The sequence below is a fragment of the Notamacropus eugenii genome, chromosome 5, assembly GCF_028372415.1.
Source record: "Notamacropus eugenii isolate mMacEug1 chromosome 5, mMacEug1.pri_v2, whole genome shotgun sequence".
NCBI classification, from domain to species: Eukaryota; Metazoa; Chordata; class Mammalia; order Diprotodontia; family Macropodidae; genus Notamacropus; species Notamacropus eugenii.
In genome coordinates, this window is record NC_092876.1 from 124,589,059 (window position 1) to 124,605,425 (window position 16,367).

A 16,367-nucleotide genomic window follows, 5' to 3' on the forward strand; every position below is an offset into this window, starting at 1 on the left:
ATTCTAGCCAAATTGAACAACTTTTTTTATAGTCTGTTGGGGGCAGGAGGAGTGCAATTGATGGTTGTAGTAGAGATAAGACGTATATACAGATGTCTATAATACAAAATAGAAATACAAAATAATAGTGATGTAAAGGAACACAAAATAGAATGTGATGAATATATAGGAGACACCCAACGTGACAAGAGTAACTTGAGATAGAGAAAATTACTCCATGTGGTCTGGGGAAGGGGAAAGGAATCAGGGGTGGCTTCCTGGTGGAGGTGGTACCTGAATTGGGCCTTGAAAGATGAAAAGAATTTCCATAGGAGGAGAGGAGGAAGGGGGTATTTTATACGTGTCTATATATATATACATAGAGATATGTAGAAATGTGTCTATACATCTAAATCTCTACATATGAACATATAGACAAATATATTTCTAAGTAATTATTCAAAAGAAACTTTCCAATCCATAGAAATATATGTGTCTATACATCTAAATCTCTGCATATGGATGTATAGACAAATATATACTTCTAAGCAGTTACTCAAAAGAAACTTTCCAATCCCCATCTAACCCTTGTTAAAGGGTCCAGATGTGTCAGCCACCTGAGCTATCCTTCCTTTCAGCAAGAGGCTCCAGAGTGGGTAAAATCCTGTCTTCTGTGATGTGTAGCAGCTTGTAAGGGAGTCCACTGACAAGTCATATCCAATCTGAAATATATCAGTGTCCCAGCTGTTAAATCTTTTTTTATTATCACACTGCACGGTACCATTGCTGTCAAGTTTCAGTCTGCTAATAATGCTTCTATCCCAGCTTCTAACACTTCATTCTTTCTTCTGTTTCCTGCATTCCTGTCTTCTGTCAGAAATAAAGATTTCAGACATAGGTAAGCCAACCAGGGGAACGTCTCCCTCCTCTCCCTGCCTTGCTGCATGTTGTTGTATGGTGAGCCACAGGTGCCATTTCCAGATGACTCAATAGCCAGTGTTAAGACAGTAGATTAAGCCTGATGGAGGGTAATCAGTCACTGGGAGTGAGTGGAAGCCATGAATCAGGAGGTGAGATGGGCCCGACTCCCCTCACTGTGTTACAGAAAGAAGTGGATAATGTTTAATTGGCTGCAGATATGACAAATTGAGGGGACAAAGGTGTCTGTGGGATTGGGAAATTTTTTTTAAATCCTGAATACTTTTGCATAGAAATGTTAATGCTGTGGGTTTCATTATCCTGCAAATAAAGGGCAGGCCACACTAAAGTAAAGTCATCTTGATAATAGAGCAGAGCTATTTTAATGACTTTCACAGGAAGAAATTGAGACCTCAACAGTTGTGGCCAGAAGCCAAAGGCCAGCAGGCGTTGGAACATTGGCATATTTGCAGGCAACCCATGTGCCTGAGATTGGAAGGCCTGGGAGACAACTGTTCTATATATCCTGATTGTTTGCCATTAAGGGCAGAGGCAAAAGGGCATAGTTTGATAGGCCAGTCAGTGAGACTCCTAGAGGAGGTGGTGCCCAAGGTGGACCTTTGTTATAGGCAGAGAACATTTGTCACCCAGCTGCAGATTTTGACCCGGTCAGCTACACTTGGCAGAATGTCAGCCCACCACCATCACCTGTCATTGTTAGATCTCATCTGCCTTCTGCCAAGTATTTATTTATTTCAATTTCCCAGTCCCCCCATCCTCACACAAATATGGATAGCTTAAAACATAAAGTATCCATAAAGTTCATTGTCATTCTTCAAGTGTGGATTAGGCAAAGACCATTGGCCTGGAAGTCAAGAAGCCCAGATTCTAATCTCAGTTCTATTACTAACTAGATCTGACCCCTTATACAAATCCCTTCTCCTAAACGTACTTGTTGAGTAATATTCCATTCTCAGACTCCTATCTGCACATTCCCAGGCTAGTGCTCATCTTCCTAAAACTACCCTGCCTCAGAATCAACCATCCAGTTAAAGCCTTTCTCCTTACTCCTTCCCAAGCTTTTTAGGGCAGAGTTACAGATTATCTCAAGACTAATTCAGGAAACTGTCTTCAGCTATTCACTCAGTCTTCTAGTTGTCCAAAGGCTTCTCTGGTCCATAAAGCCTCCCTGGTCCATTCCTCAGATCACAGTGACCATGACTTGAAGAGGCAAGAGCTGAGTTGGGTTTCTAATTCTCTTCTGACGGGCAGTGTGGCCTTGGGCAACTAAGCTCCCTCCACTAGGCTTCATTTACCTTTTGTGTTGAATGATAGGATTAGAAGACCTAATAATAAATGAAAATAAGTTATGTTTCTATAACTCTCTAAGTTTATAAAGCAACCTCCTAAGGTTGTTGTGTGTTTCTTGAAACAATTCTGTGAAGCAAGTAGTGTAGGTATGTTATCCCCATTTTAGAAGTAAGGTAACGAAGGCTTGGGGAGCTAGATGGTGCAGTGAATAAAGCTCCAAGCCTGGAATGAGGAAGCCTTGAGTTCCAACGTGACCCCAGACACTTACTAGCTGTGTGACCCTGAGCAAGTCATTTAATCCTGTTTGCCTCAGTTTCCTCATCTGTAAAATGAACTGCAGAAGGAAATGGCAAACTACCCAAGTATCTTTGCCAAGAAAACCCCAAATGGAGTCACACAGAGAGTCAGACTGAACAGCAAAAGCTGAGGCTCAAAGTTTTTAAGTAGCTTGCCCATAATCAGGTAGCTCAATATCCTGAGATCCAGACCCAGAACTGGAGACTCCTAAGTCCAGCTTTCTTTTCAGTATATGTCACTAAGACTCCTTCCAAGCACTAATGTCCTACAGTTACATGATGATGCAGCAATAGTCAATATGCATCTGTTAAGCACCTTGTAGGTGCCAAGCATTGTAGATTACAAAGAAAGCCCAGAAAAGTCCCTGTCCTCAAGGAGGTCACAGTCTGATGGGAGAAGACCACATGTGAATAACTCTGCCAACAAGGTACAGATGTACCAGAAGTTTTAGTGCTGTTTTCAGCAATAATTGCACAAAGACATCTGGCATCGCCTGTAAACCATACAAGTGGAAGATAATCACAAAAGGAAGGGGCTAGAAGGAGGTGGATTGGGGAAGGTCTGCAGAAAGATCAGAAAGGAATAATCCAGGTAATTATTCATGGTCTCTGGGAAGAAAGCCCTTGGAGTAGCTCAGTCTGGTCCCAAGATACAAACAAAAGGTGACTTCCTTTGGGGCCATCCCAAAACAAACTGGGAATTCACTGACCCAACACATGTAAGCTAAATGCAGCCTGCATTCAAGTCACCACTAAGGTTAGAAATAAGCATTTGTCCGATGACCATGGTCCTTCCATTCCTCTGGGCCTTGTTGTGTTGCCCTACCCATTTGTGTTGGAGAGCGGAGAGGGCAAAACAGGGGTAAAAACCTTGGATTTCTTCGCTCCAGATCCCAAGAGAGACTTGCTTTTGCTCTCCTATTTGAATCTCATATCACAGAATCTCTTAGTCGGGAGGAACCTCTGAGGCCAACCAACCACATCTCCACACAGAAATCCCCTGTACGTATTCCAAACAAGTAGTCATCTAGTCTTTGCGGGAAGATTTCTCCTAATGGAGAATTCACTACTTCCCAAGTCAGCTCATTCCACTGTGAGAGAGCTCTAATTTTAGAAAGGTTTTTTTCCCTAAATAAAACATGATTCTACCCATTGATCCCTTGTAGATCCAGGGAGAAAAAGCTTAAATCTTCTTCATGATAGATATTTGAAGACATACTTCATGCCTCTCCCATCGACCATCTTCTCAAACACCCCATTTCTTCAGCTGAACCTTCTGTGGCCAGATCTGTGTCCTTGAACAACACCTTCTGGGCCTTTCCTTATTCTTTTGGCCCTGTTGAAACCATGAGAGACAGTGTGGATTTGGAGAACAAAGATCTAAGTTCCCACCCTGGCTCTGCCATCTATGACTGGTGTGACCTCATGCAAATCACTTAATCCTTCAGGGCCTCAGTGTCCTCATCTGTTACGTGAAGGAATTGGACTCGAGGTCATGTCCACTTTTAAAATAGGACTCTGACATTCCAAATTCTTTTCATTCTTACTTGCTGTGTCATTACACATCCCCTGGTCCTATTCTTGTGCAGTTAATTTTTTTTAACCCACGTGTGGGACTCTTACATTTATCCCTAGTAAATTTTATCTTATTATACTCAGCCCATCATTTTAGACTGTCAGATTTTTTGGATCCTCACTCTGTCATCTGACATATTAGTTATCCCTTCCAGCTTTGTCTTACCTATAAATTTGATAAGTAAATTGGATCTCTGCTTTCATTCAAGTAATTGATAAAAATGTTATAAATGGTACAGGGCAAAGGATAGATCCCTGGAGCATTCCACTAGAAACTTCATTTTTGGCCCAGTCATTAAACCATTTCCAAAATCTCCAAACTGTACTGTCATCCAGCCCATGTCTGTCAGAAAAGCAGAAAAAAATCTATCCATGGTTTTGCTGAAATCCAGGACCACTATATCTAAGACAATTCCTTTCTTTATGAGGATCTAACATTTTATCTGGTATTACCTCAAAGCATTTCAGAGAAACTACAAGTATTTTCTGGTTAGGGGGAGGAGGACTAATTAGAAGGAAAGAAATAGAAATAGGCCTTTAGTTGAGATGTGGGCATAATGAAAGAGACCCCAGTATTTCTGTTCAGTGTTTTGTGCCTGGCAGTCACATACATAGTATGACTAGAGTCTCTTTGCTTTTCTGAGCATCATTTTTCTCATCAGCAGGACTGCATGGTTTCTAAGAACTCAGTGAGCACTAACATTTCTGTGTTTTAAGGTGCCTCCTATAGCTTTTGCATTCTGTACTCTAAGGCACCTCCCAATTTTACCATCTTATATCCCAATGTCTCATCCGTCTCTGACATTTTATGGTTCAAAGCCCCTTCCAACTTTAGCGTTTTATGTCCAAGTATCCTATGTTCCAAGTTCCCATCAAGTGCTAACATTCTGTACTCTAACATTCTGTGAGTTGTTCAAGGTCAGTGTTGCCTTTTCTAGCTTCCCCTTTTAAAATGCATGCAGCACTGAGAGTCAGGAAGTCTGCCTCAGTTGGATCATCTATAAAACGAGAGCCTTAAACTAGATGACCTCCAAAGTCCTTTGCAATTTTTAACATGCTCTACTTGTAAAACTATCTCTCTTAAAATGCCACACCAATCATTCCTACGGAACCTGGTCCTGGGTCCCCTTCTCTGACTCACTAGGGAAAATATGAAAGTTGTCCTTGGTGACAACATCCTCAGAGATTAAAGACATCTGCCTCAGGCTTTAGAAATGAGGTTGCTGATTAAATGGGTATTACCAAAACCAATGTGGGTAAGGGACAAACATCATATTTCTCATCCTGTAAGTTTTCTCCATAGATGATTCACTAACCTTGTCAAAATCACTAAATTCAACTATTTGGAGAGCCCAACTGGAGCAAAGAAAGCCTGCCTCCTTACTTAGCTGTCACAAAGGGACCAACCCTTGTTCCATGCTTGTGGTATGCCTAAAGCTTACCTTTTGATCAGAATGTCCCTTTTGGAGACAGAACAGTGGTTGCCTCAGAGCTGGAAGGGAACTCAAAGGTCATCTTGTCTAAATTTTCCCTAGAACCACTCCTCATAGTTATTCCACCTCTGGCTTCTAATGATATGGAACTCTCAGTTTCTTATGAGGTAGTCCACTCCACTTTTACACTTTCTAAAGAAGTTTTCCTTATAATAAACTGGAATCTGCCTCTCTATAACTCCCACCCACTATTCCTACTTCGGACCTCTGGGGCCAAGCAAAGTAAGTCTCATGCCTTTCCTCTGTGACAGACCTTCAGGAGGCAAGTATCCTCTTCTCTAAGCAAAACATTCAGTCCCTTTCCTACCCTCTCATGGATCTCTGGGATCCAAACTCTCCCTTATCTGTCTTACCCTGGTATTGGTGATTTGAAAAACCACCAGTGTGAATGACACTCTTTAGGGGCCTCCAGAGTAAACAGTCAGTTGAAAACACATGGGGCTGATCAGAGTAGACAGGCATTTCCCCAATTCAACCTTGAGGATCTGTTTCCCCTAAGGTGTCTGTCACTCACTTATCATGAGTGACAAACGGGTACATAAAATCATGGTCCACCTGTCTCCTGTCATCAGGAAGGCTTTTGTTGGCAGACCCGAGATGCCTGGAGGGTCCCTGTATGTGATGTGGCCACAATACATGTCAACTGGAGAGAGGAAATCTGCCTGGACTTTAGTATTATAAGTCATAGGACTATTCTGGAATATAGAGAAAAAATTCTTCTGTCAGTTGGGGCGTTAATAACTTATGATAACAACTCCACCATTCTGTAGCTCCCTCTAATGCTTTCTAAGCTCACTCTCATGCCTTCCTCACAATAACTCTAAGATGTACATAGTATAAAGACGATTATTACCATTTTATGGATAAGGAGACTGAGGCCTAACGGTAAGAAGATGATTTGTGATTTGGCTGGGATCATGGAGGTAGTAGTAATAGCAGTAATAGCCAGCATTTTAAGCTGTCAGAGTGTTTCATATGCATTATCTCATTTAATCCTCATAATAACCCAATAAGGTAGGTGTCATTATTATCTCCATTTTACAGGCAAGAAAACCAAGGCTCAGATTGGTTAAGTGGGTCTCAGGATCACCCAGCCAGTAAATGTCTGAGTCCAGATTCGAACTTGGGTCACCTCCTCCTACACCATCTGGTTTCTGAGTTCACATCTAGGGTTCCTTCTAGTATATCACATTAGAATATCCTATTACTTTGATTCTATTGGGATACTTTAAAAAATTCTAGCCAGGCAGCCTATGGGATGGTGAACAAATATACTTGATCTCTGTGAATTAAAGCAGACCCCACCTTAGCCCAGTCCCCAGTAACACTTGTCCCCTGGAACAGAGGTGTCAAATATGCTTCCAAAACTCCCCAAGTGCAACCTGAACCAGATTAAAATGTCATTGAGAAGTACTGAACAAAATAAAGAAAAATAGCGTTGAGCATGGAAAATGTTATTAAGTGGTTTCCTAAGTAAATATGCAGCCTGCAGGGATCCTTATGTACCATGTAGTGGTCCCCATTTCTATGTGAATTTGATACCACTCCCCTTGAACACAGCTTTGGGGCTAGAAATGGTGTATGGCTTATTAGGATCTTGAGAAGCCAGCTTTATATTGAAATTAAGAGGGAGGATGTTAGAGAAAGCAAGAATCCCATCCTAGAGGTCCAGAAAGATAGGGCCCAGTACATCCTGCATGGACATTCCCATCACTCGTCCCATCCCCCAACACAGTAAGCTTGGCCAGTGACACTGGGCTAAGGAGCAGTCACTGTGGAATAGTTCACCTTCCACCAATCAGCTCTGATTCAGTGGGAACCCCTGGGTCAAGAATCTTGGCAGCAAACCTGCTCATAATCAGACTAACACAGAATGCGGGAGTCAGTGGCCTTGGGTTCCATTCTCAGATCTGCTACTAGCCACATCTCTGATGTGGAGGGGAGTCACTACAGTTTTCTGGGGCCTCCTCATCTCTAAAATGAGGGAGTTATACAGGATGACTGCTGGGTCCCTTTCCAAGTTGCTGATCCTAAGAATAAAATTTTCCTTGGCCAAATGGCTTCTCCTTTCTGGACCTCAGTTTTGTCTGTAATAAACTGAGAAGATTGAATGAGCTGGGCTCTAAAGTTCCTTCTAGTTCTAAATCTTGTAATCCTATGAGCTTTATGAATTTACAGGAACCCAAACTGACTTCCTTGACGCTGTCAAATTAATATTGTCAAGTCTTGGACTTGGAATCTGAGATTGTAAATCATTGTGAAGAGATATATTTTATATTATATGTGTCATATACAATAAATATATCTCATACCTTCAGATGTAATAACAGAGACAAGACAACTGCCATCTCCAAAGACAGTGACTTAAATAAATATACCTAAAGAATGTAGAACACTCATTACCTTGTCTTTTTTACTCCTTCCTCCCATTATCATCTGTTGTCTCTCAGCTCTCCATTTCTGATCTCAAGTCTCCAAAGCATATTACCTTTTATTCAAAGCAGAATGCTCATTTTTGTTGACTCTGCCTTGACTTCTAGGGCAATGATAAATTCTTCCCACGTCTCTCCTCTCTCACTGCCTGTGACTGTAGAGTTCTGGGGTTTTTGACAAAAATATAGTCTTTAGTAACACCAGAAAAAGGTCCAAGACAGACAGAAACATGTCACAGAAAGGCACCAGTCTAGGATCAGAAAACTTGGATTTGAGTCATGACTCAAACACCAGTTGTATGAGCCTAGATCAGTAACATCTCTGGGGCCACTTCTTCTTCTTCTTCTTGTAAAATGAGGGAGCTGGACCAGTTTCCTTCCAGCTGTGATATTCTTTGGTTCTGGAATGCAGTCAACCAAGGATAAATGGCAAGAGTCTTAAATGAGAATCTTAGAGAGTCATGATTCTCCCAAGTATGAAGGTCTCCCAAGGATGTGCTTAAATTTATTAAAATTCTTAAAATTTATTTCTTAAATTTCTTAAATTTGTTTCTTTAATTTATTCTTAAAATAATTTCTTCTCATAATAATAGTAATACTAAGTAACATTTATATAGTGCTTACTATATGCTTGTGTTTGTCTTTCATTCTCGAAAGGGACAATGACATCAAGACAATGACATGACTTGCAGTTGACTTTGATTTGAGTGAGGGAGGGCTGACTATATGCTAGGCACTGTGCTAAGCACTTTATCATTACTATCTCATTTGATTCCCATAACAGCCCTGGGAAGTAGGTGCTATTATTATCCCCATTTTACAAATGAGGAAACTAAATCAAACAGTGGCCAAGTGACTTGCAGCTAGTTATAATATCAATAGTGATAGTAAAGATGATAATCAAATGAGATAATATATGTAAAGCTAACTTTAAAATTCTACACGAATGTTATCTATTACCGTTGCTATTATTAAGCTATGATGCAGCTCATTTTAAAGGACTAGACTCTGATTCATTTAATAAACATTTATTTAGCACTAACAATAAACAGAGCACTATGCTAGATCCCATAGGAGCTATAAAAGTCAATAACATGGTCTGTGTCTTCAAAGAGTTTAGAGTTTAATAAAAGGACTAAGTCTTACTAAGACATGCACACAGAAATATCTAACACAAATTAGCCTATGATAAGCGCATAAGAAAAGTCTAATGTACTATGAGATCAGATAGTCTATAGACAAGGAAAAAAAATCACTTCTGGCAGAGGGAAATCTGGGAAATGCTCATAGAAAAGGTAGCATTTGAACAGAGCGTTGAAGGATGAGTAGGAAGTCAATAGGCAGAGAGCGGGTTGTGAGAGTATTGTAAATATAGAGACTGGCATGATTTAAATTCATCCCCAAGGTCCCTTTCATTTCTGGCATCGCAAACTCCTCCATCTCACTGAATATCCCAGCACAAGACATGCTTGCTTGCATCTTCCAGCCGTTAGTGGTGATGGTTTGTGTTCATCTTGTCCTGTTGGTCAAGAAGAACCACCCAACTAAAATTCTTCCCTCTTTGCCTTTCAGCCATAGTCCCGCTCATAAGTACTATCTGACGACAGACCCCATCACTGGATCCATCTTCCTCTCTGACACCAACAGTCGTCGGGTTTTCAAGGTCAAGTCAACCACAATCGTGAAGGATGTGGTCAAGAATTCCGAGGTGGTGGCGGGGACGGGAGATCAGTGCCTTCCCTTTGATGACACTCGCTGTGGTGATGGCGGAAAGGCAACGGAAGCCACGCTCACCAATCCCAGGGGTAAAGCCCAACTTGTGCTCATTCTTTTCACAGAAAAATCCTAGGAGTAAGCAACAGGTTGGGGTATTTAATATTTAGCTATAATTTTCCTGCCATATCATGGGAAGCAATAAATGGAATTGGGATGGGAAACAAATAACAAGAGAAACAGCCATCTGCTTGAATATTGGTTAGCAGTCCCAGGAATATTCAATGCAATTCAGACCCACAACCATTCATTAAGTGCAGGTCGTGACCCAAGACCCCCTGCGGAGTGCTGGGGATACAGTCTTTGTCCCCAGGGAGCTTCTTACCCAGTAGGAGAGTACAATATACACACAAATCGTTTGATAGGAAGTAAAAACCCTGATGATGCAAAGGATTTAAGAGAGAGAGACCCAGTTAGGAAGCTGTTGTATAATAGGCAATTGTAAATAAATATTAACTAAGCACCTACACTGTGCTTAATGCAAACCGCCTGCACTGTGTCCACTCAGGAATGCAGATATGAAAAAGAAAGAGAATCCCTTCCCCCAAGGAACTTATAATCTAACAGAGAAAGACAACACACAAAAGAAAGAGGAAAAGGGAAGGTGGGGAGCGGAGGTGGCCAAGATGAGAACAGATAGAGAGGCCCCAAAAGTCCAGTATGAGTGGATGGCTCCACCCTCCAAATCAGGGGGCACTGATGAATAGTATGTAGTAATCCAGAAGAGAGGTGCCAGGAGGGCATCCTCTGGGAAGGAGCTGTTGTGTGGAGTGGATTTTTATCTGATATCCATCTTGCTATTTAGCACTGCTGTGAGCATGGATGCCTTTCCTAGACATGAGAAAGAGCAAACTCGACCCAGTGGGGTTAGATCTCCTCTGAGACAACTGGAAGAAAAACACAGATCCCTCCTTTTTACTTACATATACATAAGGCTTCTTCCCCTGGTAATCATTTTTAAACATTATTAATGGTTTAATTTTCAATGGCTTTAGTACATTCCTTCCCTATCTTAATACATTCTACTCTCTTAAAATTTTAGATTTTGTTCATAACAATAATAAAAGCTAAGCATTTATACAGGGCTTTGAGGTTTGCAAAGTGTTTTGCATATGTTATCTCATTTGATCCGGGTGAGATTATCTCCATATTCTAGAGGAGGAAACTAAGGCTGAGATAGGTTAAATGACTTAACCAGGGTCCCACAGAGCACTCAGGGTCCTCTGACTCTTTCCAGCGTCATCCCCTGTGAGATAAGACACTATCTTTCTTCTTGGTGATTCCTTATTTCTAAATACAAAGCCTCTTCTACAAGTGTTTAAGTCAGGGTTCAAAATTTCTGACTCCCACATGTAGCCCTCTATCCATTACCCAACCTAGCAGAAAAAGGCTCTAAGCAAAATTTACTGTCCCTTGTCCAGGTAGGTAGCACAGTGGATACAACACTGGTCCTGGGATTGGGAAGACCTGAGCTCAAATCTGACCTCAATCATTTACTAGCTGTGAGACCCTGGACAAGTCACTTAACCCTTTGTGCCTCAGTTTCCTCATCTATAGAACAAGCTGGAGAAAGAAATGGCAAACCCCTCCAGTATCTTTGCCAAGAAAACCCCAAATGAGTTCTCAGAGAGTCAGACATGACTCAACCAAACAACAGTGTCCACAGAAAGGACTCAGCCACTTATAAAATTATTGTACCAGAAAGCACCCTAAGATGCCTACTCTTGGGAAACAGAGTATAGCAAAAATAATAGCTAGTGTGTTTCATGGTTTACAGAGCATTATCATAGTATGAATGGAAACCATTACAAATGTCATCTCCATTTTACAGATAGGAAACTGAGGCTCAGAAGGCAAAGTTACTTACCCAGGGGAATATATCAGGTTTTAAGCTCTGCCCTCCTAACCTGGAGTCAGAAAGACACTGGTTTCTAGTTCCAGTTCTGCCTACACCTTGCTAGCTGTATGACCTTGAACAAATTTTTTTCAGCTTGATGGGATCAAACCAGAGGATGGCTAAGGTTTCTTCCAGCTCTAACAATATGTTTACCACTAACCATTGAACAAGTTTCTTTCCCTTCCCCAGCCTTTGAAAAATATACAGTTAGCCCTTATGTATCACAAGGGTTAGGCACCACCCCATTCCCACTTACCACAATCTGGAAAATCTGCGTATAACTTTTTGACCCTCTCTTCATACCAGAGAAGAAGTCTGAATTATTATGGTATTAAAAGATAAAATATGTTGATATTATACAATACTATACATATATTTTATGCATTTCTGAGTTTTTAAACTTTTTCTGTGTCATCTGCTGGCTTTTGTGTGTTGTCTATGGCTTCCGCAAAACTCCCCCAAAATTCCCATTTAATTTCTTATGTCGACCCATGAATATATGTATGTTTTATATATATACATATATGTGTGTATATATGTGTGTATGTATATATGTATATGTATATATATGCATATATACATATATGTATGTATAGATATAGTTATAGATATATATCTCAAACCCACAATGAGGATTTGAGATGTAGAAGGGATAACTGTAGCCTCTTTAGGAGAGTAGCTGTAACCCTCCCTAACCCATCCCCAACCGTGTTATTCAAGCTTTGTGTCAGAGAATTTGCATGTGTCTCTGGCTCAGGAACAAAGGCCACTTGGAGCGGATCTACCCTTAGAAGGCTGGGATAGCTGCAGACCTCTATAGCAGCAGGTGCACATCCTGGAGGTGTGTCCCACATCAGAGAATTTTATAGCAGGTAGGGATTTTAGAACACAGAATTCTGGATCAGAGAACACAATTGTTACCGCATGCTTCAGTACCTGAAGGATCACAGATTTCATTGATTTGGTTCTTCCCTCCTGCCTAAAAGAGGAGTAACTCACTGATTTTCCCTCTAGAATCGTGGTTCATCTCATTACCCATCCTGTCTTAGAACCCTTTGAAATCTGCTCTAAGGGTGGTTGGCAGACCGTGCCAGGCTTTTTTTTTTGTCCTCTGTTACAAACCAGGAGACAGAAGGATCATTTCCCTACCAAGGTTCCCATCATTTCCACCCCAGCAATTAGTACTTTGTATCCTTTATACTTGAGTAAATTCCCTTGGTGCCCAGGGTCTTGGTTAGCTTTCTGTCTTTCCACATTCTACATTCTTTCTCTCTGATCATATATTTCTTTAATATAAAGAATGTTACCAATAAAAAATCAAAGTTTTTTGATGTTTTTCTTAAAATATGGTACCTTAAAATCAGTCAGTCAACACGCATTTATTAAGTTACTCTTACTGTATGCCAGGTATTTGTTAAGTACTGGGGATACAACGAAAGGCGGTAATGATAATAATAACATTAAATTGAAATATGGTTCTGTGCTCATTGAAAACACTGTAAACTCCCTAGAATAAAGTATCAAGTTGTCCTGGGTAGGGTTTGAAGGGTCTTCAGAGGTCATCTTGTCCGACCCCTCCCCAGAGCATTAATCCTTTCTCCAACCTCCCCATTCAGTGATCATTCAGCCCTGACTGGAAGAGTTCCAGGGCCATAGAACTCCTGACCTTAGAAAAGATCCCGTATGCCTATTCCACAGGATCTCTGGGTAGCGATTCTTAGAAAGTAGTTGTTGATATTGACCTGAAGTCTTTCTTGCTTCTCTGTACCTTTCCTGCATGAATCCTAGGTTTGCCCTCAGGGACCAAAAACACAAAGCAAAACCAAAAACTCTCAAATTCATTCTTTCACTGTTGTTCAAATACTTGAAGACAGCCATCTATTATGTCTCCCCTGAACTACCTCTACTCCAAGCTCAAAACTATCCCACCCCACCCCCACTCCTTCTATACATCCTCATATAACAATTTGGAGTCTCATTTACTCCCCTTCCCTAGTATTTACAGGGTAACTATACCCCAGAATCATGAATCAGAGCTGGATCCTCAGAGGTCCTTTAATGTCCAACAATCTTAGTTTACAAATGAGGAAACTGAGGCATAGAAAAAGTTAAGTCATTTGTCCAAGGTCATACAGATAATAAGAGATAGTGGCAACGTGAACTTAGGGTCCTCTGATGCTTTGCAACATTATCCCCTGCCTCTCCATCATCCCATGAGAGAAAGCAGTCATCTCTCTTCTTGGTGATTCCTTATTTCTAAATGCTCAGCCTGCTTTACCAAAAAATAATAATTATAATTTAAACCCCAGCTTTTTTAGAAAACTACTTAGTTTTCTTCTAAAACCCTGAGATTCTGTACACACACACACACACACACACACACACAGACACACACACACAAATGTTGTGGCTGGTGAGTTGCCCCAAAGCCTGTAATTAACCCAGATCCAAGTGACAGCCCAGCCACCACTGGCAGACAGTTTACAGAGGGAGGGGAAGGGAAGTCCATCTATTTAACACAACAAAAGGGAAGGAATTAATCAGGGGACTGATCATTTCTATTAGCTTGTGCAGCCAGACCCATAAACAAAACCACCATTGTTAACTCAGTCCTCATCAGTTCTGGCAGATGGAGAGGGGGAGGAAACAAAAGACAGGAACTTATCCAGGCAGACAAGGAAACCCCTGTCTTGGTGCTTATAGAGCATAATTAATTTCTATCCAAGGCAGAAAAGGGAAGAGGGATTCCCCTTCTATGAACTTACCTTGTCCTCTCTTTGAAAAATTACTCTTCATCATTTAGAAATATCATACTCATGGAAAATCTCCTAATGGGTGTCTTGTAATATTAACAGGAACAAAGGTCATTCTCCCTGATGTGTGTGAATCATTATCCCCATTTTATTGATGAGAAAACTGAGGCTCAGAGAGGTTGTGACTTCTGTGCTGAGTCACCCAAGTAGTAAAACTCAGAGGGTGGATTCAGATCCAATCCAGGACATTTTAGACTACTCTGCATTGTGGCAAATACTGTAGTATTGCCCAGGGAGCTATGTTCTTTGGCTTTGTTCAAATCAGTTCCCCTCTGTGGGGCTTAGTGTCCCCACTGGTGAAATGAGGGGTTTGGACTAAATGACTCCTAGGTACTTCCCAGCTGTGTTGTGACATTGTCTCTTAAGGCCCCTTCCAACTCCGACATTGTTTGCTATCTGGATGCATCAACCTCAGACACATAGAAGGAACCAACTCTCATTCCCCCACCCCAACCTCCACTGTGTTCAAGCGTTGTTCCACAGTCATTGGATATCAGAGCAAGAAGGGAAATTTTAAGCAATCAAAAGCCCTTTAAAGAAAATCCCAGAAGAGATAAGAATGTCCAGTGGGACAAGCAGGTGACCAGGAGCAAGACTCCTCTTCTAGGACATTTCACAGAACCACGGAGACAGAATGTCCTCAGGGATCTAGTCCAATCCCTGCCTGAACAGGAATCCTCCCTCCCACATACCCAACAGATGGCCATCAAACCTTGGTTCAGACACTTGCAGTGAAAGGGAATCTACCACCTCCCAGGACAATCTGTTTCCACTTTGGGAGAGCTCTAATTGGTTTTTCTAATATTAAGCTGAAGTCTGACCCTCTTTTGCTTCTGGGTCTGCCCTCTGGGGGAAAACAGAATAAGCAGACATTTTTTTCTATAGAACAACCCTTCAGATGGTCACTATTCTTTTATTTACTGTTAAAACTTAGAATCCCAGCACTGGGGAATCTCTCAGACAACTTCTACTTCGATTCCCTACCCCAAGCATAATTCCCCTCTATATTATTCCCGACAAACACTCATCCAACTTCTTCTGGAATACCTGTAGGGATGGAGAGTTCACTACCACAACATTACTTCTCCCTCCCCAACCCACTTAACTCCCCAAGATTGCCTATTTCATTTTGGGACAGCTTTAACCATTAGGAAGTTGTTTTTTTTTTCTCTTGTGACTATATCATTTTTTTTTCTTTGTATGTTCAGCACCAAATGTGGTACCTGGCACACAACTGGCATTTCCTAATCAGGTTGAGCCCAAGCCTGCCTCTCTGTGACTTGGTCCCACTGAGCCTGGTTCTACCTTCCTGATCCAAACAGAATAAGTCCGCTTTTTTTCCCTTGTAAGATGACCCCTCTGATCTTTTTTTAAAACCCTAGATTTTTCATCTTCATCTCATTTGATGTTCAAACTGGTACCCCTTGCTCTTCACTCAGAAAGTATGGGACAACTCCCAGTTTTTATTGTCCTTCACAGACACAAATCACTTTTCTCCAGGCCATCATCTGTATCAATTCTTCCAACAAACCTCTGAGATCTACAGTGCCAGGAATATCGTCCCCATTTTATGTGTAAGGAAACAGGCCCATAGTATGTCTGTGCTTGGAGGACACATGCCAGGGATGTCAGCAGCAACAGAGGGATTTGGAGATAGAATTTTCCAATCTCCCATCTCTCGAGGGATCCAGTAGGTGCCTGTGGCTCGAGTCATGCCTCACAGATTTTAGCCAATCTTGTACTTTGTGTCACATTGACAGCTAGATGAGAGTGGATGAGAGCAGGTGAGAGTGTGGCACCTGGTGTCAAGAAGACCTAGGTTTAAATCCTGCCTCAGACACTTGCTGGCTGTGTGTCCCTGGGCAGGTCACTTGTCCTCT

The 16,367-nt window shown here is 41.4% G+C and overlaps 1 protein-coding gene across 6 annotated transcripts in view; it reads left to right on the top strand.

Moving 5' to 3' along the window:
• TENM4 (teneurin transmembrane protein 4) overlaps positions 1-16,367 on the top strand; it is a 1,206,236-nt gene that overhangs the window by 1,134,573 nt on the left and 55,296 nt on the right. For all 6 annotated transcript variants that reach the window (XM_072610720.1, XM_072610721.1, XM_072610718.1 and 3 more), the window contains one exon: positions 9,577-9,809. In XM_072610720.1, the coding sequence (XP_072466821.1) occupies positions 9,577-9,809 (233 nt within the window). The remainder of the gene's footprint in view (positions 1-9,576; positions 9,810-16,367) is intronic.